The sequence below is a fragment of the Acipenser ruthenus genome, chromosome 12 (assembly GCF_902713425.1).
Source record: "Acipenser ruthenus chromosome 12, fAciRut3.2 maternal haplotype, whole genome shotgun sequence".
Classification (NCBI taxonomy): Eukaryota; Metazoa; Chordata; class Actinopteri; order Acipenseriformes; family Acipenseridae; genus Acipenser; species Acipenser ruthenus.
This window is the reverse complement of record NC_081200.1, coordinates 29,943,179-29,969,364: the sequence shown is the minus strand read 5'-3', so window position 1 is coordinate 29,969,364 and position 26,186 is coordinate 29,943,179. Positions and strand designations below refer to the sequence as shown.

General features: G+C 38.9%; 1 protein-coding gene across 1 annotated transcript in view; it reads right to left on the bottom strand.

The window, feature by feature from the left end:
• LOC117417323 (laminin subunit gamma-1-like) overlaps positions 1 to 26,186 on the bottom strand; it is a 62,558-nt gene that overhangs the window by 12,843 nt on the left and 23,529 nt on the right. The window contains exons 2-3 of the mRNA XM_034029385.3: positions 7,345 to 7,649; positions 1,132 to 1,262 (exon numbers count right to left, since the gene is read on the bottom strand). Of these exons, the coding sequence (XP_033885276.3) occupies positions 1,132 to 1,262; positions 7,345 to 7,649 (436 nt within the window). The remainder of the gene's footprint in view (positions 1 to 1,131; positions 1,263 to 7,344; positions 7,650 to 26,186) is intronic.

The following is a 26,186-nucleotide window of genomic DNA, read 5'->3' as shown; positions in this document are numbered from 1 at the left end:
GTTATGGAATTTCCTTCTCAATACAGAATTCAAACAAAACAAAAAACAAAACCACCACACATATTTTATTTATTGCAACCCTGTGGTGAATGTGATTAATGCCTGGGAATATTAAAACAAGGGAGATTTATGACGTTAGGACAAAGTTTACATAATAATTAAACATTTCTGGATATGTTACACTTTTGATTTTGTCAATTGGCTGGTGTTGGCACCATGTTAATGAATACAGTGTCTTTTATATGACACTTCAATTTGTAATCTTAAGATATTTTTATGGGGGGGGGGGGGGCGGCGTTTATCAGCAATCACTGCAAATTACAGAACAGCCCTGCTTTACGGTCCTGATGGGGCATGAACCTTCACCTTCCTGACATTCCAACAATTCAGCCCCAAAAGTATCATATGGCCTCAAGCAACGTCGACTTTGTTTCAGCCATGAGTCAGCTCAGAGTGCTTGAAGAGCAGGTTAATACATGAAATAAACAAGTCCAGGAAGGTCAGCTACAATCGTAAGGTGTCCATCTTGTAATAACACCAACTGCCCGATACATTCCAACATCACTGCGGTTCTTAGTTCCTGATTGTTTCAGTTTTAAAGCAAGGAATTGGCACTTGGAAAGGTAACATCCACAGATCAGGTACAGCTATAGCAAGTGTGATCCCTGTTGTGTGTGCGCTCTGAGCTGCAACTAACCGGTTCCCTGCGATTGATGACGCAGTGATGATGGTGATCCCATCTTTCAGATTAATACAAATTCATTTGTTTTGGAGAGGTGGAACATCTCATTTGCAAGCAAGTACATCCAGTTGGAACAACAATTACAGGGAGACTCAGAAATAACAGCTCTTGGATTTTTTTTGCCGAATGCAATCAGGAACTTGATGGATACAGCTGCATTTCAGGTTGAGTTATTGGCAGTCAAGACATTGCAATGGACTGCTAACCAAAGGCAACTCATTCTAAATTGAAAAGGTATCTGTTTATATGTCTAATCGTTGAGACAGAGACAGAGACAGAGAGAGAGAGAGAGAGAGACAGAGAGAGAGAGAGAAAGAAAGAGAAAGAGAGAAAGAGAGAAAGAAAGAAAAAGAAAGAAAGAAAGAAAGAAAGAAAGAAAGAAAACGCACCTTCCGCCCACTGCAAAGTCGGAGATTGCATAGTAATATGATTTTAGGACTTTGGGGTCGTTGAAAACCTCATCTCCGAAGGTGTTTAGCCTGTTTAAGGTCACCCGGATATCAGTGGCTGTTACCCAATCCTACGGGAGAAAAAACACAAACACAGAGTTCAATAAAGTGTCAGCACCAGAGTTTTGTTTGACACAAAGTCACAAATTATCACTTTTTAAAAGCACCAATGCTTGCCAATTATAAAATTTTGTATTAGAATTATTTAATCTTAACTCCTTAAATGGGGATGGATTTCTTTAACCACGGATAAAAAAAGGCCACTGAACACATTTACAACCACTCCAAGGAAAGAAAAAATGAAATCTGACCTAAGGAAAGAAAAAATGAATGATTTATTATATAGCAACAAAGGGACTTTCTACCTCCTTGATTTTTTTTTTGGTGTGGATTCACATTTCAGTGCTCCATGGTGTTTAAAGTAACACATAATCTTGCTGCCTGGAAACTAATTACAAAATTTATTTTTAAGTGCTGCTAAAAAATAATAATAATAATAATAATAATAATAATAATAATAATAATAATAAAATGTATACGTACACACCCACCACTTTCCCCAGTTTTATGTTGTACTCACCTTCAATTTAAAGCATGCTGCTTACTACTCGATATAGTTAATAGCTCCTTTATAATTTGGTGTAATGGCTGATGCAGCCCTTGCTTTAATGAACACACTGTTATAACTACTCACTATGGCTTTGTACATGCATTCCACAGATGATGCTTTAATTGTTGAGCCTGTGCTGCACACAAACTGTTTCAGCAACTTTCAGATTGCTCAAATTATTCCTACCAGGTGTATAGTTAACAATATGTTGCCACACACATGTATAAAAGGCACTGGATAGGCTTGAAATTTGAACTAGCTTTATTTTTAGTCACACTTTATATAAGCAACTCGGGCAGACGGACTCAGCTATGCCACGTGAAACAGGTTTGATCCTATCTATCACCAATCAGCGTTAATGTCGGTTTTGTCTCTGGACTGGTTTACACAGAAATAAAGCTCTAGTGTAGTTGCTTAGCAACACCAAGGATAGCATGGGCATGAAGAATGAACCATCATCATGTGTGGTCTCATCAAGGTAAGTAGAACATTGGGAAGCAACTGCAACTAACCAAGCGGAGACGAGACAGACTTTACTGACGTTTGAAGAAACATTTCCAAAGAACAGCATGCAGGCTCATAGGCATACATGTGGATCTGAATGCATATGCAAATGATACATTCTACCATATCCAGATTCACAGAGTGTTTATTGCCTGAGTAGTATTAGCAGGGTCACAATTACTTTCAAGTGTAAAAGGAAATGGAGGACATTTTAAACGATCCACCTTTCCTCAACAACAGTACCAGTAAATGAAAGTCTGGCTCAAACATTTGTTCATGTTCTTTTCATTAAACCCCTTAAGTATTGTCATCTGCTTGCAACCAGAGCGGGTTTATCAAGTCAAGAGACATCTGAACTTGATTAAAATCTATTGCTCAATCAGTGCATTAGCACAGAAGGTTTGGCTCAATTGCAGATCAGGGACATGGGAAAACACTGATCTGGAGCGCTCATCTACTCAACCAACAAAGGGCTCTTATGATTGAATGTTTCTTAGAATTTATCCCTGCAGCATCCTTCCATTCTAGTAAAGGATCACTGGCAAGCAACAAATCATTTCAGGACTTAGCAGCAAAATGATCCAACCTTCTAATTTGTGAATTGTGTTCCACTGTATTAGCAATTAAGATTTAAGCAGACAATAGCAATTTTGGCTTTAAGGCAGTTATCAGTGCAATACTTTTTATTTTAATTTTTATTTTTTCTTAATTTTATTTGGGACAAATACTAAACCAGTATCCCAATCCCATGCTGGTTTTTATAAAGCCTTTTTCCAGTGGCTTGTTTTAATTTAATTTAATTCAAGCACAAACAGCAATGCCGCTTTTCTGAAAAATCTTTCAAGTCATCACCTTTATAAACAGACTATACACTTTGCCCTGCAGAGAGGTGGAATTAAAACCATCTGTGGTCTCATTACCCCAGAGCACCTAGAGAAAATACTTGCTCAGACCAAAAGCAACCTTTTACAGCACAAAGAGAGAAAGGAGCTTGAACATTATTCCTTCAAGGTGTATGAAAAAGAGTTTTTTTCATCAACCAATGAAACAACGCTCCAGGGCTTACACATCTTCCATTTGTATTACAACTGTGACACATTCCTTCCCACCATGCAACTTGAGCTTCACTGTAATGGAGCCCTCAAAAGACATCTGATGACATTCCAATGGAAAAAAAAAATCATCTTCCCCTCCTACGAAACATACGCTTGCTCATGTAAATAGTAGTCTTTTTAAACCTTCACTTCAAGCCCTCACCAGTTCTCATGGAGTTTTAATTGAAGATTATTGGTTGTTCTCACTGATGTGGCTTCTAACCTGCCAGCTGCGGACTGAACGACCGTGTCCAATCCCACAGTTGGTGAAGATGCATGGGAAAACACTCGCTGAGCTGAACTCATAGTCATGTCATCACGCAGGTGTGAGTGACAGGGCAGAGTCTTGGGGGTTGATTAGACAAGGCCCGCTCCAGATGTTGTCTCCAGTTGCAAACGTTCATGCTTCTCTCAAGGCACTGGCAGTTTCACAACAACAGATGTTAAGATTATGTACTTAAATGTGTGCTTTCCACTCATCTCTTTCAATCTGCATCCTATTTGAGTGCCACAGTGAAAATGGGTGACGCTCTGGGTCAGAAAACGACAGATTTTATATTTAATTTTTGTCATCTTGATATTCTTCTGAAGGTTGCTATGGCTGATTTGGGGCCTGCCAAAACCCCATTCTGATTATGGACACAAAACAGGCCAATCAAAAATACACAGCTCCTTGTAGGCTATAAAGAAAAATAAATTGTAAAACGTTTTTTAAAAAAGAAAACACCACCCCCAATCCTACCCCCCACAAGAGTGCTCAGAGCACCCGGTCCATCAAATTCCTCGTAAAAGTATTCATTCCAGATAGGGATCAGTATTTGGTATAAATAGCGAAGTGCAACTGGAGAGAGATGAGCAAGAAGGTATCTAGCAGCTAGGCTAATTTTACAGTGGAGCAGAAGCATTGCACACTTAAATGTACTTTTTGTGAGGGCACTCAAACTCCTTTGCACTTGCAGTATTACTGTACAAGGCATCAAAACAACCCCAATTAAATATTGCACTGCACTGGCTCTTTTTCCCACTGCATGGCGTTCCAGTTTTTGACTATACAAAGCTATTACATTATCTTAATCCTTGGTGCTCTGTTTCACCTTTAGATCACTAGCTATATGTTATGCTCTGCAGATGCAAACCTTAAGCAGGGAAAATGCTCATTAGTTGCTCTGAAACCGCTTGTCAAAGCATTGGGGGTGCAGAAGTCAAGGGAAAAAACCCACACAATTGCTTTGTTTAATATTTTAGTAAAACAGTAATACTTTTTCACATTTAATGAGCTTCATTTTTAGAAGTACTAATGATGACTGTTGTTGGAGTGGAAACACAGGGCAACCTTTATGTTTCATGTTATTCCACAGTCATCTAAACTTTTGATCTTTTTTACCTATAGCTTGTAGCACAGCATTTACCTCTGGGCCAGGATGTAAAACAGGAGCAGGAGATAACTTAGATATTCTTAAATATGACTCCATCTGCTTGCAAGAGGAGCATGGAATTTAACCTTCAGTGTCCATTTCATTCTCCAACAAAAAACTGCTTTCTTCTCAATCTGACATGGGGGTACGATAGTCTTTTTTTTTTTTTTTTTTTTTTTTTTTAATAATTTAGTCGTTGCCAATTATTTTTTTATTATTTTCTCCCCAATTTGAAATGGCCAATTATTTTTAGGCTCAGCTCATCGCTACCACCTCTGCGCTGACTCGGGAGGGCGAAGAAGCGTGTGCCGTCAGCTGACCGCTTTTTTTCACACTGCGGACTCACCATGCAGCCACCCAAGAGCTACAGCGTCAGAGGACAACGCAGCTCTCGGGCAGCTTACAGGCAAGCCCGCAGGTGCCCGGCCAGACTACAGGGGTCGCTGGTGCGCGGTGATCAGAGGACACCCTGGCCGACCTAACCCTCCCTCCCCCCGAGCGGCGCTCGGCCAATTGAGCGCCGCCCCCTGGAAGCTCCCGTCCTCGGTCGGCAAAGGAATAGCCTGGACTCAAACTTGCGACGTCCAGACGATAGGGCACATCCTGCACTCCACGTGGAGTGCCTTTACTGGATGCTCCACTCGGGAGCCCCCTGGGGTACAATAGTCTTAAACAGGCATCATCTACCATACGTGATCCCAATTGACCTAGAAACGCACCTCAAAATATTCATCAGTGAAGAGCTTTGCATAAATCTACAGAACTGCTCGTCTTATTGTGAAGAAACTTGCCGAGGACCTTCTTTAGACTCCTTGGTTCTTTTGTTCAGTATACTGAACATTTTTCATTTGAAATTGCCTGTATTACTGTACGGTTACGGATGTTCAGAATTTTGAATGTTCAAAATTGGTCTCATGTTTTGTATGTTTTTGTGGTCAAATTTCTTCTCTCTTAACAAACCTGGTCTCGGGACCAAGGAGGTTAGCACAAGTCATTGAGGCTGCCTTGTGATAAAACTTGGTCTAGATGCACTATAGCACAGCTGTTGTGAATCTCAGAATCTACCATTCCAGAACTTCATGTCTGGGGTCACCGAGCGCCTCCTTTGTGGAAACTGCTGGAGGATTAGTCTGTTGTCTCACCCATCACCAAAGCCACAACTAACTTGAAGGATTCCTTGATCAGAAAACTAAACAATATACAGATAGGAGCAGACAAAGAAAAACATCAAGCAAGTCTGAACTCAGCTTCTCAAACAAGGATCTGTAGAAAATACAACTTAAAAGCACAATGATGCAAGGCAGTAGGGCATGTTTGTATAATACAGAAATAACTGGTTGCATACTTAATCTAATTTTCTAATTAAACTAGTGTGGGTACATACTTCAAAAAAATACAAGGCATGGGAAATATGTACCAAGCGTGTTGTTTTTTGGCTCTTCACTAGGATTTTGGTCACTTCCCCATTAAATCCCAACTGAGTGAATCAACTACAGAATTGTCTGAAAGATGCTATAATGAAATATCTTCTCAATTATTTATCCTCAGGCAAGAATAAGCAATACAAGAAATTCAAAAAACGTAATGTAATGGATTTTAAATTGAGAAGATGGAAAGAAGTACAGTACATAATAATTTAAAATTAAAAAAAAAAAAACATCTTAAAGCTATCCCTCATACAGTATGTGGCAAATTAAAAGAGCTTTATAGGATATTCTATAAGAAGCAAATCTCAGAGAGCCAGCTTGGGTAGAGTCCAAGCTGTCTCCTCCGGCAGTCTGTGCTTTATCATTGCGAGATGGTATCAATCCAAAAGTTACTTTCATTCCTCTGACCCGGAGAGTGGATACAGGTATAGCTTGCATATGAATGGAATTCTACCGACAGCCTCTGAGTATTATTTTTATTATTTGTTTATTTAGCAGACGCCTTTATCCAAGACGACTTAGAGACTAGGGTGTGTGAACTATGCATCAGCTGCAGAGTCACTTACAACAACGTCTCACCCGAAAGACAGCACAAGGAGGTTAAGCAAATTGCTCAAGGTCACACAGTGAGTCAGTGAGTGAGCCAGGATTTGAACCGGGGACCTCCTGATTAGAGGTCTTTTTTTTTTTTTTTTTAACCACCGGACCACACAGCCTCCTACAAACCAGCTTCCAGAACAAAAATAAAAACACACAAATAAATCGTAGAGGACAGCAAGTCGTAACACCAATGTATTTTAACCAGAAGTGTTGGACCCATCACAGCAGCACTAAAAAACAAGCTAAAAAACTAATATTACAATGAGGGGCACAGTATATTTACTCAGAAACTGTCAGTATGCACTTTTATGCATGTGAAAGCAATGCTAATATTATATATATATATATATATATATATTATATATATATATATATATATATATATATTATATATATATATATATTAAAAAAATAATAATTGGGGCCTGCTTGTCTGTAGCAAAAATATGAGTATCCCACCAGCTCTCCAATTTAAGATCCTAGTTACAAATATTCTTCCTAACCTGTAGAACAGGGCTGCTGTCAAAGTTGTAGGCACTGGGCCTTCCCTCGAGTGTTGAGAAGGCCACATTCCCCCCAGTGAGTGGAGAGATGTCGCTGAACTCGTCAGTGCAGAGCGCCTGCTGTTCGTCCTCACCAGTCCGGATGAAGCCTCGGTTAAGCTTCTGGTAAGTTTTCTCACAGGAGCCGCTGTAGTACTGGTAAGGCACCCAGGGGCCACCCTCACTGGTGCGCTTGTAGATGGCAAAACTCTCTGGTCGACTGGTGTGGAACTTGAGCCGCACATATGTGATGTCAAAAGCTTTGCCTGAAAAAAAAGGAAAAATCACTTTACCACATATGGCACCATAGTAGAGATTTTAGTAACATTCCAACTTGAAAAAAACTGCCTAGTTGGAATGTTATTCTTGAAAAAATTAAATATGTGTACCACCCTCAGGTCATTTAAAAAAAAAGTATTTTGCTACAGTAGCACTGAAGTGTAAATACATGGAATTCAGCTCCAGTAATAATAGAAGTTAAAAGTATCATTACAGTATACCACACATATGTATTATCCAATGTCTCTCAAGCCGTACAAACAACCCTACATACATGTTTCAAGACTACATTTTAAGCCACTTATTGACAAATGACATATAGATGTTAAGTGTCAGTTGTCAAGCATGACTTGTGAAAAGTTAAGTACTTCAAGGTCCAGAAGAAAAAGATAGTACTGTATTGCTGAAGGCAGGTGTTGTCATGCATTTTGATTTTATGAAAGGGTCAGGTCACTGTCTCCATCTATAATGTTACTGTACATGGAGGATACAGTATCTCTGAGTTTAGGTGAATAGACACATCTTTAGTGGTTAAACTAAAATTAAATATAAATATATTAAATTGACAACTGACATAGCCTCAAAGAGCAGTGCTAAACCATGTTATTGTGAAATAACCAAAACAGGTCAGGTACTGCATACAATTCTAGGCATGGCCATCGTCATAGAAACAGTCAGATCTTTGCTCCTTTCCCAGGGAACAAAGAAAAATCCCAGCATTCCAACTTTAGGTCAAGCTAATTATGGCCCTAGCTTTACACCCTTTCAAATATTGAACTGCCATTAATGCCCAGTAGACATATTCTGCAGTACTTCTGACCTCTGCTCAACTCCACGTTTCTTTTCAAATACATTTATTACCTTTTGAATCAAGACAAACCGGTACAATTTTAACAACTTTGGTTTGGGGGGGGGGGGGGGGGGGGGGGGGATAGGCCTTTCACAAGTGACATATGCAAATGTACAGCTAAATCTCTCACTTAAGCAGGTGTAGCCAATCAATCAACAGCTTTTCATATCCAACAAAGGCAATTTTTCTTTGGAGGAATAAAACAAACAAAAAAACTCAAATATAAAAGGATAATAGAGATGCCAGTTGTATTTAAAATCGTGTATTTAAAACAAAACTCACAAGGCATGTTAGGGCCCAAGAGACCAATCCAAAGGCAAAATCAGGACACCACACCATCTCAGGTGAGGTATATTCATTAAACTGTAGCAATACATTTACAACTGAATGAAAATCCTCTCCTGGAAACAGACTTACAACCACTGGATAAACGTGTGTAGTCAGCAATGGAACAGGATTAATTGGCACGAAGAGACCAGTACCTGTGTAACCTGTACAGCATCTCTTACAAAACGGCAGTGCACATCAGTAAAGAAAAAAATAATAAACTCTCTGAAGCCAAGAGAAAACACCAGTGCACAGTTTAAATGAATGAGCCTGGTGGTACCGTCTCCTTCTCTTTTAAAACAAAGACTAGCTATGTTCGGATCATGGGAGCCATTATTGTAGGTGTTTGCATCGCTGGAAACAATAGCTTAATGGCCAGCTTCCCTTGTGCTGCAAAGGCCCTAACACCTATTTCCTGAGCAGACAAAATGAATGGCAATTCAGTTACAAAGAGGGGGCCCAATGATGCAATAAAACGTGGTCATCAACTCATATGTGGTTGTGTGACTTCCAAGTCAGGGTAGGCAACCGTGGCTCATCCAATCCATTCCTAGAATTTGTTTCAACTAGGTTATTAAATTATGCTATTTATCAAAAGTGACAATTGGTTTAAATGTATTTAAATAATTGAATATACAAAAAAACAAAGTCACTTTCGCCATCATGCCTGCCTGGTATAAGCTGAGCAGAGCACCAGAACCCATGTGCTTGTGTGCCTCATTCTAGACGGGCATGTAGATGCCAGCTTATTCAGCCCATGTACCAGGACGGTGAAATCGGATGCACTTTCTAAAAAAGCATAAAACTGTAAATGGGAATTTGCAGCCCACTGTAAAAGTGTAGATGACACACAGGATAAAACACACACACATAAAAATGAAAGAAAGAACAGGACACAACAGGCCTAGCTCCTTTTTAACATGGCTCTTTGCACAGCTGTGTAAACTAAAGCATCGGCTCAAAGACTATGGGGGTGGTTGGTTGGGGGGGGGGGCGACACAGGTAAGGCATCAGGGGCATTGTGCTTTTTTACAGCACTCTACTGCAATTAAAGCTCAAGCAGCTACAGTTGCAGCTAAATCAATTTCTAAAGTCACAGTACAATTCCACTAATTAAGATACCCTAATGTTAATTCAGAGGTTTTGTGTTACCTCATGCTTATCCTAATGCAGCTCTGCACAGTTCACAAATGGTGATAGAAATGTAATGCTTGTTTTAAATGGTCGGGTTGAGGGGTGGTCTCAGTTGATCTGCCCATACATTTAGAGTTGAAAGACCAACCTACAACATATATACGCAGCCTCTTAACTATATGGCTATAGAGGGTTTGGCTACCAAAAATAATTTCAATACATCTTTAAGAGCAACTAATGAATTTACAGACCAAGGATTTTTTCCTGTAATGTTTTTATGCTTGTTAAAACAGAGATTACGAAATATTCCCTAAACTCTTCAGGTCATCTTCAGTTTAGAATGCCAAGTGTGTACTGGACAAAATGTAGTAAAACTGTCCCAGAATGATTGAGAAAACAAGCACATATAACTCATTATTCCATAAAATAATATCAATATCAAAAATTGCTTTAAAATTATTAAATGCATGACGCCCCCTCTCTCTTCTTGGGTGCATTAGAAAGTTATGACTAATATCTGAAAATCTTAATGTCTGAAAACAGGCATGAGATAGGAGTGGGCAGACAGCAAATAGTATGGATTTTACAGCAGGATTGCTGTTCCCCAGAGTCTAAGAAAGACAGCAAATCATCACAAATCCAACCAGCTGTTTTTCCACTTGTTTCACTTGGAATGGTAAGTTATCCCGATCAACACCAATGGCCCTCGTGTGATTGTCAGCGCCTGATTTCCGTGAGCTCAGTCCGAATAATCTGTTTGTGCAGCACTAATGTATGGCCAAATTAAAACTATATCTGTGCGCGTGGTGACCAATATCGGGAGTCACATAAATTATAAAAGTACCCATGGCTTCCTGCTGAGTGAAGTTCAGTGTGCCCAGAGCAGATAGGTGAGCTTGCCATAAGCAAAGCCCAGCATCACTTGTTAATGGTAAGACTGAGTAAAGCTGCTGTAATGTGTACACTACACTGACAAAGAGGAATGTAAAAATAATTGAACAAAAGCGGATCCTGTACGCCACAACCTGCATAAAAGAAAGTGTTGCAGAACCGAACAGCACTTGAACCTTAAAAAGGAGACATGCTGGAACTACTGCGAGACAAGAAAATGGAAATACACATTATAAATGCCTGGTGACACACAATCTTTCATCTCAGAAACAATGGTGTGTGGAATCTAGAATCCTGACAGATCGCATCAGGGGACAGGACAAGGACAGCATGACACTGCCATACAGAAATCAATTCCTTGATCTAAATACATTTACTGCTAGGAACCAAGAAATGTATTTATGGGTTTCTAAAATAGCTTGCTTTTTAAACACGGTTTGCTTCCGATGGTCACATTTAAAACGTTTATCTAAATCAAACAAAAAAAAAAACCATTATAAAAAAGCAGTAACTTCAAAACTTAACCCCCTTGCCTAAAACACCACAACCTGTAGAAATGACAATAATTGTCCTGCAAATAACAGAGCTTTTTTGGATTAAACTTTACAACTGTGAACCTAGCATATTCAAAGTCTAGCATTGGCAGCATGGTGGCGGCTTTAGTTTGCCAACGGCAAACTGCAGTCTACAGTAAGCAGAACTCCCTCCCTAAACAGAAAAAAGTATGTTCTGCATTCAGATACTGGGGCTAGAAGGGAAGCATGCACATGCATGTTCAGAGTTTATTTCTTTAAGGCAAGTGATGCCACAAGGAGAGGCTAGAGGGCATGTTGCTAAGAAACAGTCTACAGTAACTAACTTCATTACACACCAATACAACAAATCCATCAGTGAGTAACTAAATGAGAGATGCTATGTGGAGCAGTTAAATGGCTAAACAATATGCTGTATTTTTAAATTAAGGATTTCTGTTCCAGATAGCACACATATGATTATCTAAAGTATCCATTATGGAGCCCAAGGAATTTGTGGTGGAAGGCAAAAGGTGAAAACACAGAATGGTCACTGACTTAATGTACTATAACTCTTCTGACCATTCTACAGTACAAAAAAAAAAAAAAAAAAAAGACAGGATCTGCTTTCATCTGACCAAACAAATGCACAATGATGAAAAAAACAGTGAAGGTCAGGTCAGCCCGTTACATTATTATTTCCAGCTCGCACAAAAATAGTGGTCAATCAACAACTGCCAAGGCACTCTAAATTAGCCTGTGCTAAATAACATTTACACGTCTCTCTCATGACATCATGTCTGTTGCCAGCAGTTCATTCAGACCAGTCTCCAGAGCTTCATCCACAGCCTCCGTCGGTCTGCTTGTGAGACAGAGTCAGCTGGAGAGGGGCTCCATGGTCTAGAATCCACACCTGCATCCTGATTAAAAGTGGAATTTTATAAGGAGAACAGCACAAGTTATTTTACATTAAAACAAAAATATACATGTTAACACTAAAGTGATCGCCGTCCCCTTCTACTTTGTCATTAGCCTTTATTAAATATCAAGACAGCTTTCCAAAGGCTCATGTTAAACAAGTCTATGTTTTGTAATTTACCGACTCAAAACGGCCGTGGTATTGGAAAAAGCGCATACTTCACAGGATTAGTTTCCCGTTGACCACTTCTTAAATAGGCCTTTATTTAACCCCAGCTGCCAAAAGTATAAAAGGCAGCTACTCACCAGGAGCAGCTTAGACAGAATACTATTTTAATATACTGTAGTATTACCCTTACCATATAACTCCCTCGAACCAGTTAATGCCACGCAGGGGAAATAAAATAAAAATTTTCTGGACTGGTGGCTTAAGCACCAATTGTTACTGGTCAAGAACTGCAGACCCTATTCCTTCATATCTGCAGGATCTACAGTAGCATCGCACTATACTCTGCGGAGGCTGGTCTTAATGCCCATTCAGCCCATCAAGAAACCCCAAGTGTGGTACCAGCACACAAAACAACAAACCCTGAATTGCACGAGACATTGACAAACAAGATGCATGCACTGCAGGTCAGACAACAGCTGTTAATTCCCCATCCATACAGTTATTAAATGTGCAGTTATAATTCACTTGGCTTCATAAACACAGGAGGTTTAATACGGTGGACCAGACGGACGGTCTTTCAGACTCTAGGAATATATTCTGGTGGGAAAGGGCCGCTCACGATGCTAGCAACTAATAAAAGAGAATCATTAGCTCAAAATACCCCAAGGGCAGCAGTAGTATGCACAGTACTTCTTTTAGAACAGGATATTAATCTGGGTGAAAGTAGACAGTAGTCCATGGCCCAATGCACCACATGAATGTCAGGGACCTGTAAACAAGAAGCGCAGTAGACAAAACATCTCATTTTGTAGACTGTCCCAATGAAGCAATGTTTGTAAAAATGCTTACACAAAATTACCAGTTCAATCTAAACTCTATTAAACCATGGAGCAGTTCAAAGTATTATTATATAGCTTTCCAAAGCATATGAGTGAACCTGATGAAGAAAAAAAATAAAATAAAACTTGACAAACTCCAGTCACTGTATTTAATGAAAGCTCTAGTAAAATGTCTGAAGTGAAAAAACATAATACATATTTACTGAGGTATATAGTAAGCCGCTTACTAACTCACAGAGGATTCATTTAGAAACAGAACAGTCGAAAGTTGTAATCCTCAGCTTAGCTAACAGAACCTTTACATGATCCTGGACTAAACCACTTCAGAATTTTGAGTCTACAAACACAAAACCTTTTGACAAATGTGCATCTACATTTAAAAACAGTTTAGGGCAAGTCCTAAAGTGTGTTTTACTCTGTCTCAGATTTGTAAATAAGCCTCAATGTGGTTGTTCCCAACTTAAACTGGTCATTATAAGGAAAAACAAGGCAGCCCAATGCTCTTTGCAGTGTAGAAACTTACCACAGGCTGGCTTCAGACCTTATAACAATCAGAATGAGAACGTGGAAGGCTGCCATCTTGGCACAGTAGAGCCTGTGAGTATGAAGATGTTGTGGCGTAATTAAACCTCGGGATTTTAATAAAACATTTTTTTTCTCAACAGCAGCCAAAGAATGCCATTTATTATGGAGGGCTGTACATGCATGACCAGTTCTGTCTGTGCTATCTGATTTGTAGGGGAGAGGAGGGATTGTGGGATACAGGCAATTATCTTTCCTGTCTGGGACGCAAGTTCAAATGTTACACAGAACCACCTATATCCAGTTTAGTGTGCAAAGACCTAAACAAGTTTACTTTGGTGCAAATCGACACTGGTAGATAAATCAATGCATGCATACACTATATATATATATATATATATATATATATATATATATAAATATATATATATATATATATATATAATCTATATATATATATATATATAATCTATATCTATATATATATATATATATATATATATATATATATATATATTTATTTATTTTTTTTTACAAAGTAACTAAACACTGTAGGTAAGTTACTTCCTTCAATACCACCCATTTCAATTTTAAAATGTTTAAGTCACTGAGCAACAGTTCTATGGAATAAATCCAATTAAACACTGAAGGGATATTCTTATGAACCTTAGAGAGCAGGTTAGTACAAAGGAAACAGCTCCTACACTACTGTAGTTCATGTGCAGCAGCTTGTTAATGTAACAAGCTTGTTAATGTAACACTGCATGCCCTTGAAATTATTTGAAAACAGCCAGCTTGACGTCCACCCATGATAAAGTAAGTCTGTTCAAACAAGTTTTGTTGAGATCATTTTAATTCTGTGGCGCACTCAAAGAATGTAATGATATTGGTGTCCAGTCCTTAGAACATTTATGAAGATCAGTTAAAATAAAAAAAAATAAAAACACCACACACACACACACTATTCTTTTTAATTCCTAGAAAAGCTCCTTACACCTTGAACAGTTACAGTTTAATTGCATTAAAAACTTAATGAAAAGGACAACTGTAACTCAGCGTATTTATCTGGCTGTAATCCATCGATCCATAAATGGTCATCATTAGGTACAGTATGTTAATATTTGTCCCAAGATAAACAGTTTAGCACATAGCAGAAACACCAGCACAGGTTACCTGACACAACACTCTTAATAATGCCAGTGCTGCAACAGTGAATGATTAACCCTCCTGGGGGCTGTTCCAATGGGTTAGGTGAGGTTGGCCCTTGCAAAGCAGATCTCAAGAAATCCTATTCATAGACCAGGACAGTGGACAGACCCAAGCTTCATAAAGCACCTGGCCCAGTAAATGTAAACTATATAGTTTCCAAAATGACACCAACACTGGAATCTCTCATCCCTCCCCTTATATCTGAACTGTCAGTTACAAAATGGTTACCGTATGTTCAAGATAAATTTACAAATTGGTGGCACTTTTAATTGTCAAATTTTAGGTAACAGAGAAAAACATACGAAGATGTGTTCCTAAAAAAGAAAAAAAAAAAATCAGAACACAAGTCGATGAGCTTTAGACTTAATGTTTTTCAAAGCAAAAAAATAAAACACCAACAGTGAAAAAAAATAAAAAATACCAGTGATAGGGGTCAGTCTAACACAGGTATTTGCCAAGTTTTTTTTTTTTAAACTACCTGAATCTCTGGCTACTACACCCCGTTGTTGCCGTTATATAGATCCTTCTCTGGAAAAGAAAGGAATGATGTTGGATTCTTACCAACAGGAGGAGGATGCTTATGGTGGCCTCTTGCACTTATTGTATACTTATTTTTTTTTATAAATTTAGTCATTGAGCGCCGCCCCCTGGAAGCTCCTGTCCTCGGTCAGCAAAGGAATAGCCTGGACTCGAACTCGTGACGTCCAGACTATAGAGCGCATCCTGCACTCCACGTGGAGCGCCTTTACTGGATGCGCCACTCGGGAGCCCCCTTATTGTATATTTCTAAATGTAGATTTACTCAGCCGTTTAAAATGCTGACCTTTATTAACCTCTTCACTTATAAAAGTATTCTGTGCCAGTACTTGAATTCTGGGTTATTAAACACAGCATCTCACACCTTGGTATCTATGCGACATCAGCTTGGTATGCAAAGCTTTTATTTCATAAACAAACACAATCAGCATACAATCAGCTCACAGAGAGAGGTGAAACTGTACAGAACTGGGGAGTTAGTAATTTAAATGGTATTCTGGAAATTAAGCTCAAGATCAAGGAAGAAACCCCCCTGCCACTAACACACACGTGTACAAAAACAAAGACACACACTGAAAAAAAGGATTTAAAAAAGGTATTACACTGGGGCTCCAAGTTCCCAGGGGGCAGGGCCCAATTGGCTGAGCGTTGCCCGGGTGGGGCGAGCTTAGGTTGGCCAGGGTGTCCTCGGCTCCTGTAGACTGGCTGGGCGCCTGCGGGCCTGCCTGTAAGTTGCCCAGAGCTGCATGGTCCTCCGACGCTGTAGCTCTGAGGTGGCTGCATGGCAGGCCTGGAGAGCGAAAAGAAGTGGACGTCTAATGGCACGCGTTTCGGAGGACGCGTGTGTCCGTCTTCATCTCTCTCTCTCGAGTCAGCGCAGGGGTGGCAGCAGTGAGCCGGGTTGAAATAAAAAAAATAACTGGGCTTTCCAAATTGGGGAGAAAACAAACAAACCAAAATTGCTGATTCCGAATTTAAAAAAAAAAAAAAAAATGGAATGGTACAAACCCCCCAATAACCCAAAACAAAGCTGTGAGAGCAGTCTGCCGTCAAGCCGTCTGGTGTCGATTCCCACAACAGAGCAACAGCTACCTTTCTATCTGCCAGGAACCATGTCTCATCATCTTCTCTTCCCCTTTCATCCCCTGCCAACAATAGGCAGATGCCACCTCTTACAGGCCACGGCTGCTGATCGTTACTGCTGACGTCTATGTACAAGAACTCTCTAATTACCCAACATTGAAGACCCTGCAGTTTGTGGTTTGAATTAAGCCAGCAATTTGGGACTTCCCATATTCCATTTATACAAATGTGGGAAAACACTTGTTACCTTTCTACTGTTTTCTAGAGCTTATCTGTCCTGTAAAAGTTATTAATTTCCCCAGACAGCAGAAACACTGAATACAGAACGAAGAAAAGTAATTCATAAACTGTTAACTCACTATGTTAATTCACTACATTTCAGCTTCTGCCATCTTCAGATAGCATGGTAGAAATAGCTAGGTAGACTCATGTTTAAGTTCAAAAGTCTATAGAGTGGTTTGCTGTTTTTAAATTCTCAGTACTCTGTATGTATTATAAAGGACCCATATTGAAATAAAGTAAAACATTTAATAATGCACAACCTACCTGAGCTTAAGGGAAGTTTACTATAGGCTAACAAATAAATCACATGCTTGAACAATTCATTGTTGAATTTATTAGGAAATTTAGCAACAAGGGTCACTATAAAGTACATTTTTTTAATTCTTACTGTATCCAAGAATGCAGAATTTAAACGAACATCAGTAAAAAGCATTACTCAATGGCCCCTCTATGTAAAATTAACATGCTCACAATTGACAATGGGCATGTTAAACAGTGCAGCTATTTGTCTGGCTAATTGGATTGCTCTAGCAGTAGGACCATCAACAGGTTTTAAAAAGCCTTGAGGTGCAGGGAGAGAGGGCAGATCAATGTAACTTTCTCCAAGTCATATGGGGGAAGGAGGTTGGTAGTGCTATACTGTTTGCTAAATCATACAAGATCAGTAGGTAAGACGGCCATGGGATTTCAACCTAACAGATTCTGAACTCCCAAACATTTCAAGCAGTTAGAATGAACAAAGAACACTGACTGATCAAAAATTGTTATGTTGGCGGGGGGGGATTTTAAAGATCTATTGAGTTTTTGAATGAAAGAGGCCTATTGTCTTACTTTAAAGTACATGTATGTGCTTGAAATGAAGAGCCCTGAATGTAGTTCCCATGTGTAATGTAGCTGTAAATGTATTACTTTTGAGGTTACCCATTATCCTACTGTACTCTAAGAACATAAAGTTCTTGTTCGTTTGGTTGTTAGTAGCTTATTGATCCCAGAATCTCATCAAGCAGCTTCTTGTAGGATCCCAGGGTGTCAGCCTCAACAGAAATTAGCAGTATCATGTACAGTACATGGGTTTTCTCATCAAAAATGATTTGTCTAATTAGCTGTTGCAGCTGCATTTCCTCTCTGCAAACCTGCAAAGCTGTAAAATCCACAGGCAGCTGCATGACTGGACCATGACAGAGCTCAACCAAATTAAATCTTCTCCCATTACCTCATACATTCTTTAAATAAATATGAACAATGTCAGCTTTGACATTTCACATGTGGGTTGTCTATGCATGTCCAGGGCTGTGATGTATAAAATCATCTTTACTGCTTGTAAGATATGCAAAGTAATGCTTTAGTTCTCTATGTGGAACTTTACCTCTTAAAAGCTCCTGCAACAAAAATAACAGCACAAACAAGGAATCAGCACGCAAGTAAGTATGTAAGGAGACATCAGAATCTGTCTGTGACTTTCTTTGCAGTGCCTTTAAAATAACACAATGCAGAAAAAAAAAATCTATCTGTATTTCTGTTTATTTATAAATTGTGCCATGATGAATTCTGCTTGGGGATATGGATTAAATTCCTAAACGAGAACATAAATACAGCAGCAGCAACAATTTATGCAAACAAATCAGATTAAATGTGTTCATTTATAATAGTCTTGCTAAACTAAGAGACAAAAAAGGACACCTTTGGAAAGAGCTATAAACCCCATAGCTTAGCAAACATATTACTTTCAAGGAATTGTTTACATAGGACAGGATCATGGTTGTACTGGGAGCTTTGTAGATGTAAGCTTACAATACCTTCAAGGTCTAAAGAGACGACAGGCTACAAAATGTAAGGCTTGGGGAGAAGGTCGGGTTGTCACAGCAACCTTGGCAATGGTACACCTGGATATCTGTCCAAAATAAATCCCACATGTTTATTCCCTCTGTCTTTATTTGGCAATGGTTTGACAGTTTGAACAAGGTTTAACACCTGGCTTATTCGAGAATAATCACAATGTTCAATAACACATTGTATAAATACTGTACCATTGAATTGAATCCACTTATTAATGGATTTTCCCCAGAGGTTTACTTTTCTTCAGCAAATTGCCTTAAATCTCCCTAGATGGTGAGAACAATGACAGAGGATGACATGGAACTCTATTTATGTTGAGAGCAGCTGGCTGGATGTTTAAAAGAAACATTTTCTTGAGCACCTTCAGTGAACTGTAAAGAGCACTACCCAGACACACGCAACCACTGCCTACAACACATTTGAAGTACTTATGTTTTACAAAGTACTTAAAGATAAATCCCTTTATATGGTAGGCCTCCTACTATATAGCACCTCTAGCTATATTACTAAAGACATTTCATTTAGAAAAAAAACATGCTCTTGAACACAATTGGATCTGGTTTCGTTGCATTTTTAGCATTTGTTTAGGACTACAAAACGTAATGACATATGTTATTGCCACTGTACCAATGACTGACTACCCCAAATCTCTCACGGCATCATCCATTATCTACATTTCAAATATACAAGACGATGCGATGAAGCAATCTTTGCAGCTATTAGTTTGCTTTTGTTGTGCTATGTTGTCCTCTTTCTTGCTGTTTTTTCTTTTTACTTTGTATTTGCGAAAGTCTTTACATACGTCCAACAATATGTACCTAGGCTGTAAATGGATCAGTGTTCCTGCACATACGTCACAGAACTACTGCATGTAAAGAAACCATTTACAATTTAATCCGACTGTCTAGGAAGACCATTCAAGGACTGAAAAGGCTCCATTTAGCAGTGCTAAACACATTCTAAACCACTGCCGTGCTAATCTCCCAGCAAAGTGAAGTCATTGTTCATCTCGAGTAAATTATTTCCAGCAATTTGCAAAACTAAAATGACAAATGATCCTGTATTACTGTACAAGAAAAAAAATGCCTTCATACAGTAACTGGTAAGACACAGAACCCATTCAATAAAAAGAAAGAGACATCATTCATTTCTTGATAAAAATCATTGCTTAATGCTATATAGTTTCATTTTGGACGTTATCAATTTTTTTTTTTTTTTTTTTTAAAACCTTGAGTGCTATAAACTCCATTGCTGTTTTAGATTTTCATGCCCTGAAAATTACATGACTCATTTTAGCTTCTCCCAGGATCAACATCCTGGGCTTCACTGGACTATGGGAAAAATGTGTATTCTACTTAACTACAGAGCTGCGTGAACGACTGCTTTAGACATCCCTACAGCTCGATTTCCTTATTTATTTTAAGACCGTTCCTTTGGTCTCATTTCACTCTGACCCTTTTCTCCAGGGTAGGGTTAGTCATACTCCTGTGGTGGAATATTAGAAATGCATTCCAGTGGTTCTTAGCAACTTGACTTGTATTTAATAGCATGGCTGCCTATACGTACGAATGCTTTCTTTTTCAGATTAACACACCTTGCCAAACCTTTTACCGAGATAATTTTTCACTGCAGATTCTGCCACCAAGGAATGATTCTGAATTCTTCTTCCTCGTGAAGATGGCCAAGAATTGGTCACAGTATCTTTTACAGTAACGATATTGGGAGGCTCATCTCAGTAAACAGATTGTATCAGGTTTAGCTCCTGCTGTGCCTAAAGTGGCTTGACAGGTTTATCTTCTCATCTCCCTTTACAGACAAATACAGTCCTGTGGAATTAAAACTGCAAAGCACTTCAAAAGAAAAGCGTAGCTCGCAGGCACAGATAGTGCTGATACTGTGCTTGGAATTGAAGGGATAAGAAGTATTCTAAAACATCTACTTCTCAACTTCACTCTTAGAAATGCAGGTGCCATTTTCTTTTATGAATGAAATACAAAAACACCCTTTAGCATGCTTCAGCTGCTTCTAAACATGCAGCCCAAACCACAGTTACCCTTTCACATGCCTTGTAGACCCCCAATATATTTTCACCTTGGTGAAACATTGCTAACCCATTTTCCTTTCTAAATGTCCATACAGGATGTTAAGTGACTATTTACAGGCTGTTTGGAATGAAGGCTGGATTATGCCATCTCCACTTAAGGAGCCTTTATTGTTACTGTATCACTGCACTTCAGCCATACACAAACTGGCAGCTCCAAACGACTGTGGCTCTAAGAAAAAAAAATAAAAAATCATCTGCAAACTAAAGAATCTCACATTCCTTGGGTTCAAAGTAGCCATAGGAGACAATAAGGCAAAGCTCACCAGACACATGTTTTACAGTTGGTTTAAAGTTATCCCGATGCAGTGCACACAAGGTTATTCAGGGGTCCTACATAAGTTGATGACTGTGCCTGCAATTCGGTCAAGTCTGACAGGGCTAGTAAGAGGACATCCCTGTATCTGGATTTGGGCCCAGCTGATTGCTAAGGATTCGTTTTCTTCCATGAATTTGTAAGCTAAAGGAGACATGAATTAGGATATACAGTACAACTCTTAAGTAATCAAAAGGAAAGATCAAAGCTAAACCGGCACAGTGTTAACCTTTACTTAACTTCTTTAAACAGACTGCTATATTATAGACCAACAGATAGAGACATCCAATAGACAATACATCCCACTTCAATGCTCAGTCCCACAGCCAGACATCTCATATTAGCATCAGAAACGTATTGTGTATCGCAAAATCATCCAACAGTTTAACTGTCCCGCACTCTCAGAATGTGAGTCATAACACTGGAACTGAACTCTGGAAAAGAAAAGGCAGACTGTGTGCTGTCTGAAGCAAGTACACTGTGCCTACATAGGACATGCAAAATGCAATTTCACCAGGACTGAAAATTAGGCTTTAGGCCTACAATTTGACACTACATTTTCACAGGATCTCCCCTTCCCACTTGCCATCACATAAATGGTTACAAAAGAAAATGTAACTGTAAATCTACTCACATTTATGTGTGCAAAGTTAAACTATATAAGCAAAATAAAATAAAAACAAAAACAGGTCAGTAGCCTCAAATAAAAAAATTTAAAAACTCCTCCCACACATCATTTCTTCCCAAGGGTTAATCCAATTAAATCATAAAATTCTAGATGCTTGTTTTAAATTAGATTCCAGCCCTTAAGCAGCTGCATAAACAGTTACTGAACCAAGGCCAGGTCACGTGATCCACTCCCACCAAATAGCAGCCCACGCCAGGGCTTATTTTAAGGAATATTTCCAGCAGTCCTGGAGACTGCCTTCACAGAGGCGCGGGATGGGGTCACAGGAAAGAGGAGCTTGCTTCCTTGCCTAAATCAACTCACTCCCATTGACAGTGCATGCTGTGCACTACAGAGTAAGGATCTAATGTATCATTTCCAAGCAAGAATAGAAAGAAGATTCCCCATTGCACAGCAATTGAGTCCTCAGTCATAAGCTGTGATTTAAAAAGTGCATTATTTAAAATGAAGAAATGCTAACTCAAGGTCATCTCCACTACAAAAAAAACTGTCGTTCTCACACAGCAGCAGGTCTGGTCGCTAATCACTACCGATCATAGAAGTTAATAAAAAACAAAAAAAGGAAACAGGAAGCAGGGTGCTACAAAATACAAAAAAAAGACTAAGATCCAGGAAATCAAGTTTAAGTCTCAGCTCAGCCCCCAAAAATTCCTGCATGATCTTAGGCACATCAAAGCCATGTTCCATCGAACAGTAAAACTTGCAGTGCTTCAGTATCATTTTTATTACTCAATTAAAAGTTAAAAAGCCAGACAAAATAACTGTCTAACAGCTTTGGATGATATTTCCATGCTCAGAGCAGAAGGAAATTACTCTACAGGTACATGCTTGTAGTTCAATATTTGTGGCAAGTGAGATGCCTCACTATAATGAGTGAAATCCTGTCCCTTAAGCATTTCAATTACAGACAGACTGTACCAGCTATGGAAAATAAGGTCTATACCACAAGTTCACTCTTGACCCACCCACATTTCAGACATAAACTTTTCTCTGTGCACCCAAATCCAAAAGTATATAGATAAGCAGGTTCCACACTGAGCTTATGACATATAGTATTATTTGTTGAATACAATGGTCTACTATGAGACAGTACGTCCTAGTAGGGGGTCTGATGGGAAATATCTTCAGAAACAAAACAAAGGCAGGAAACAGGTCTATCTTTGCCTGCCTTTCATGTGCCCCGCATCAACAACATTGTAACACATTGAGCCCTCAAGCTGGGATAATGAGCTGCAGGTTGCCTCCTCGGCACTCTCTTCTGCGACACAGTAATCACCCCCACAGACATGCAGACATCCCCGGGTTTATCGCACTTCAGCTCACCTCTTTCATCTGAATAATCTGCAGGTCTGATACCAATCAGCATCACTGCAGAGACAGGGTGCAGACAGGGAACGCACAATTCATCAAAACTAAAGAGCTCTTCAAAAATCCTCCAATGTCTTCAACATATCACAACACTTAACCACTTCAACTCCAGATGTAAAAATGAAACCCCTTCCCAGGTACCAGATTTTGAAAATAATAATAATGGTTTTCAAACCTGTAATAGCTATACAATGTTAACATATGATGAATAAAACACAAATAAAATGTCCTCAACTCTGTTTTTCATTAACCCTTTATGCTGCTGTGTACTACATACCCATATTCAAAATAGAAATAAAAACACTTTTTGAACAACGAAAACAAAAATGCTGCTAATAATGCTAATAACAATAATAATAATACTAATTAGTAAACAGTAATTATCAAATAAAAATCAAACATAAAAATGTGTGTCATTATCGACTTGCTCTGTACCATTTATTGAAATGTTCAATACAACAAAACCCGGGGTTACCTTTGCAACCACTGCACATTTTTCTTGTGTCTTGGTTTGTTTTCATTTTCGTAGCAGACTCTGCACCTTTGTTGCAGTCTCCGCTTCCCTTGTGTTAGAGGGATAGTCACAAATGCGGGTACACAGCTACTTTGAGCTGGCATTGCCTGTACCCAGTGTTGTGTTTTGATAGTATTTCGTCACAACACTGCCAGATCAAACCAAACAGCTTCCCGTTTGCAGCTGGCTTACCTGTAAAGTAGCTGCATACTCTTTTGTTTGTACAGTTTGTACTGTTAGTCCTGATAATGTTTTTTTGTGTCATGGACAATGTAAAGTTAGCAGAAGCATGTGCGCATGTAATGATCTTTCAAAAAACATTTATAGGACAACAAATAGCTATGTGTTGCTTTTGGTCATGAATAGCACTACACGTCACGTAGGTATCACAATTCACAGATACACATTTCATCTTTCCAACTCTAAACCAAGTACAGAGAAATCCAGTCCATGCAGACTCATTAAAGGAACATTGAATATGATGAAGGAGCTGCCAGAGGTAACACAAACTGAGGCCTCAGGTTCTGAAGATTCCCCTGTTGAACAAGTGCCAAGGAACTTTTTCTACGGGCAGATAACTCTCTTAATGATAAGAAAGAAATGATAACTACTGTAGCTGTGATTCACCGGATAACTGTCTCGAGAAAGAAGCATTTTAAAAAGTTTTTTTTTTTTTTCCTACCAAAAAAGATAACTACAGTTGGGAGACCTTTATTTTTTCTTCCGCAAGAAAGAAATCCAAAGTATGTATCAAGCCATTTTTTTTAAAGCACTTTTTTGCACTTTGATTTTATCAGAGTATCTTTTAAACTTAAATTTGTTTAGTCTAAATGCAGTCAGATATTCTTAGGAAATTACAAATCATACATAGGCTGGCAATATGTGAAAATGGGCAGGAGATCGTCATTGTTAGTTGTCACAATGTCACTTAGCTTCTTGTGCGCAAATCATTTGACCTGAAGCCTACGTTACTTGAAAGGGTATATTAATCTGGTCCATTTTTACTTGTGAAACTCCAGTCCCTACTTTCATTTCTACACTGCAAAAACATTTTCAAATGGGCATTCTTAATGAAAGAGGACTAAAATTAGAAAACGAGTTAAAAAGAACCACCAATGTCACCAGCAGCAATCGTTGTGCTACAGTATCGTTCTGAGTTGCTGCATTTAACATTTACTAAAAACAAAATTCTAAAGGGTCAAAAAGTACTATTTCTGCATACATAATGCAGCTAAGCAGTTGCATAATGTGAATGTGAGACAATGAAGTTTCTTTGGCCAAAATCCAGCTGTTTTAGCACTGGCAACCAGGCAGCTGACTCATGAAATGTCACTATTTACCCAGGAGACCATGGCACTAGCCACACACAGGATTAGAGCATAAAAGACCACTTCATACCTCAGGCTGCTCCCAGTACCAGACAGATTGGAATGCAGGATTAGCAACACCTACGGTTGAGCAGCAGGCTGGCATGCCACTGTGGTGCCCCTCAGGGACAGTGTGAAAAACAAACTCTTATACCTCATCTCTACTGGCACATCCGACCCGTGAGGGCTCCGTACAGTACGGGTATGGGTGGTTCTCCATTGGCTATTTGTTGAGCCGAGCGAAAACCAAACTGTGAAACTCTGGTCTCAAGACATCTGAATCCGGCTGCGAACCGAGCTGAGCCAGGGGCGAGGTTAAGGATTTCTGTCATTATGTTGCATCAGTCAGTAACCTCCACAAAGACAAACAACAACAACATGCTGGGCAGCAAGTGTAGTGAGAGAAAAGTACAGCCTTGGGATGCTGAAGAAGTGCAGGCTCTAGTTTTTCTGTGGGCAGATAGAAGTGTTCGGTAATATCTGCGTCAGAAATGAGAAAGCTTCTGCCCAAATTTCTGACGATGTGAAGCAAACGGACATAAACCATGGGTACGGTACACTTAACTCATACACTCAACACCACAAAATTCTACCAGATTTCTCATCTGTTACCTTTATTATATTGATATAAAAAAGTGGAAAATAAAACAAATCTAAAACTTATTTTAAAAAATATAGTAAAACAAAATACTACAGCTGTACCATTATAATACATACAACTACGGCTCTCGTTGCGCTCGTGTCACTTCTTTTTTTTAAACACCCAAACAAAAAATAACTCTAGAAACAATCCTTATAATGGGATACCTTTGGCAAATCATATTTTTATAATCTTCTTTTTCCCCCCTTCAAGAGAACTAATTGAACTTTATTAAGTTGATATAAAATCAGTAAAATTTGTGGATTACAAAGAAATGCCTAAATATATGTGCAAAATACAGTGATACAAGAAACAGCTTTGGTCTATTAATTTTGGAACACCATTTGTTTGCGTATGTTTTGGCAAACTGAGTTAATTAATAACAATAATTAAAAACGGTCTTTCGTTGCGTGTGACGTCA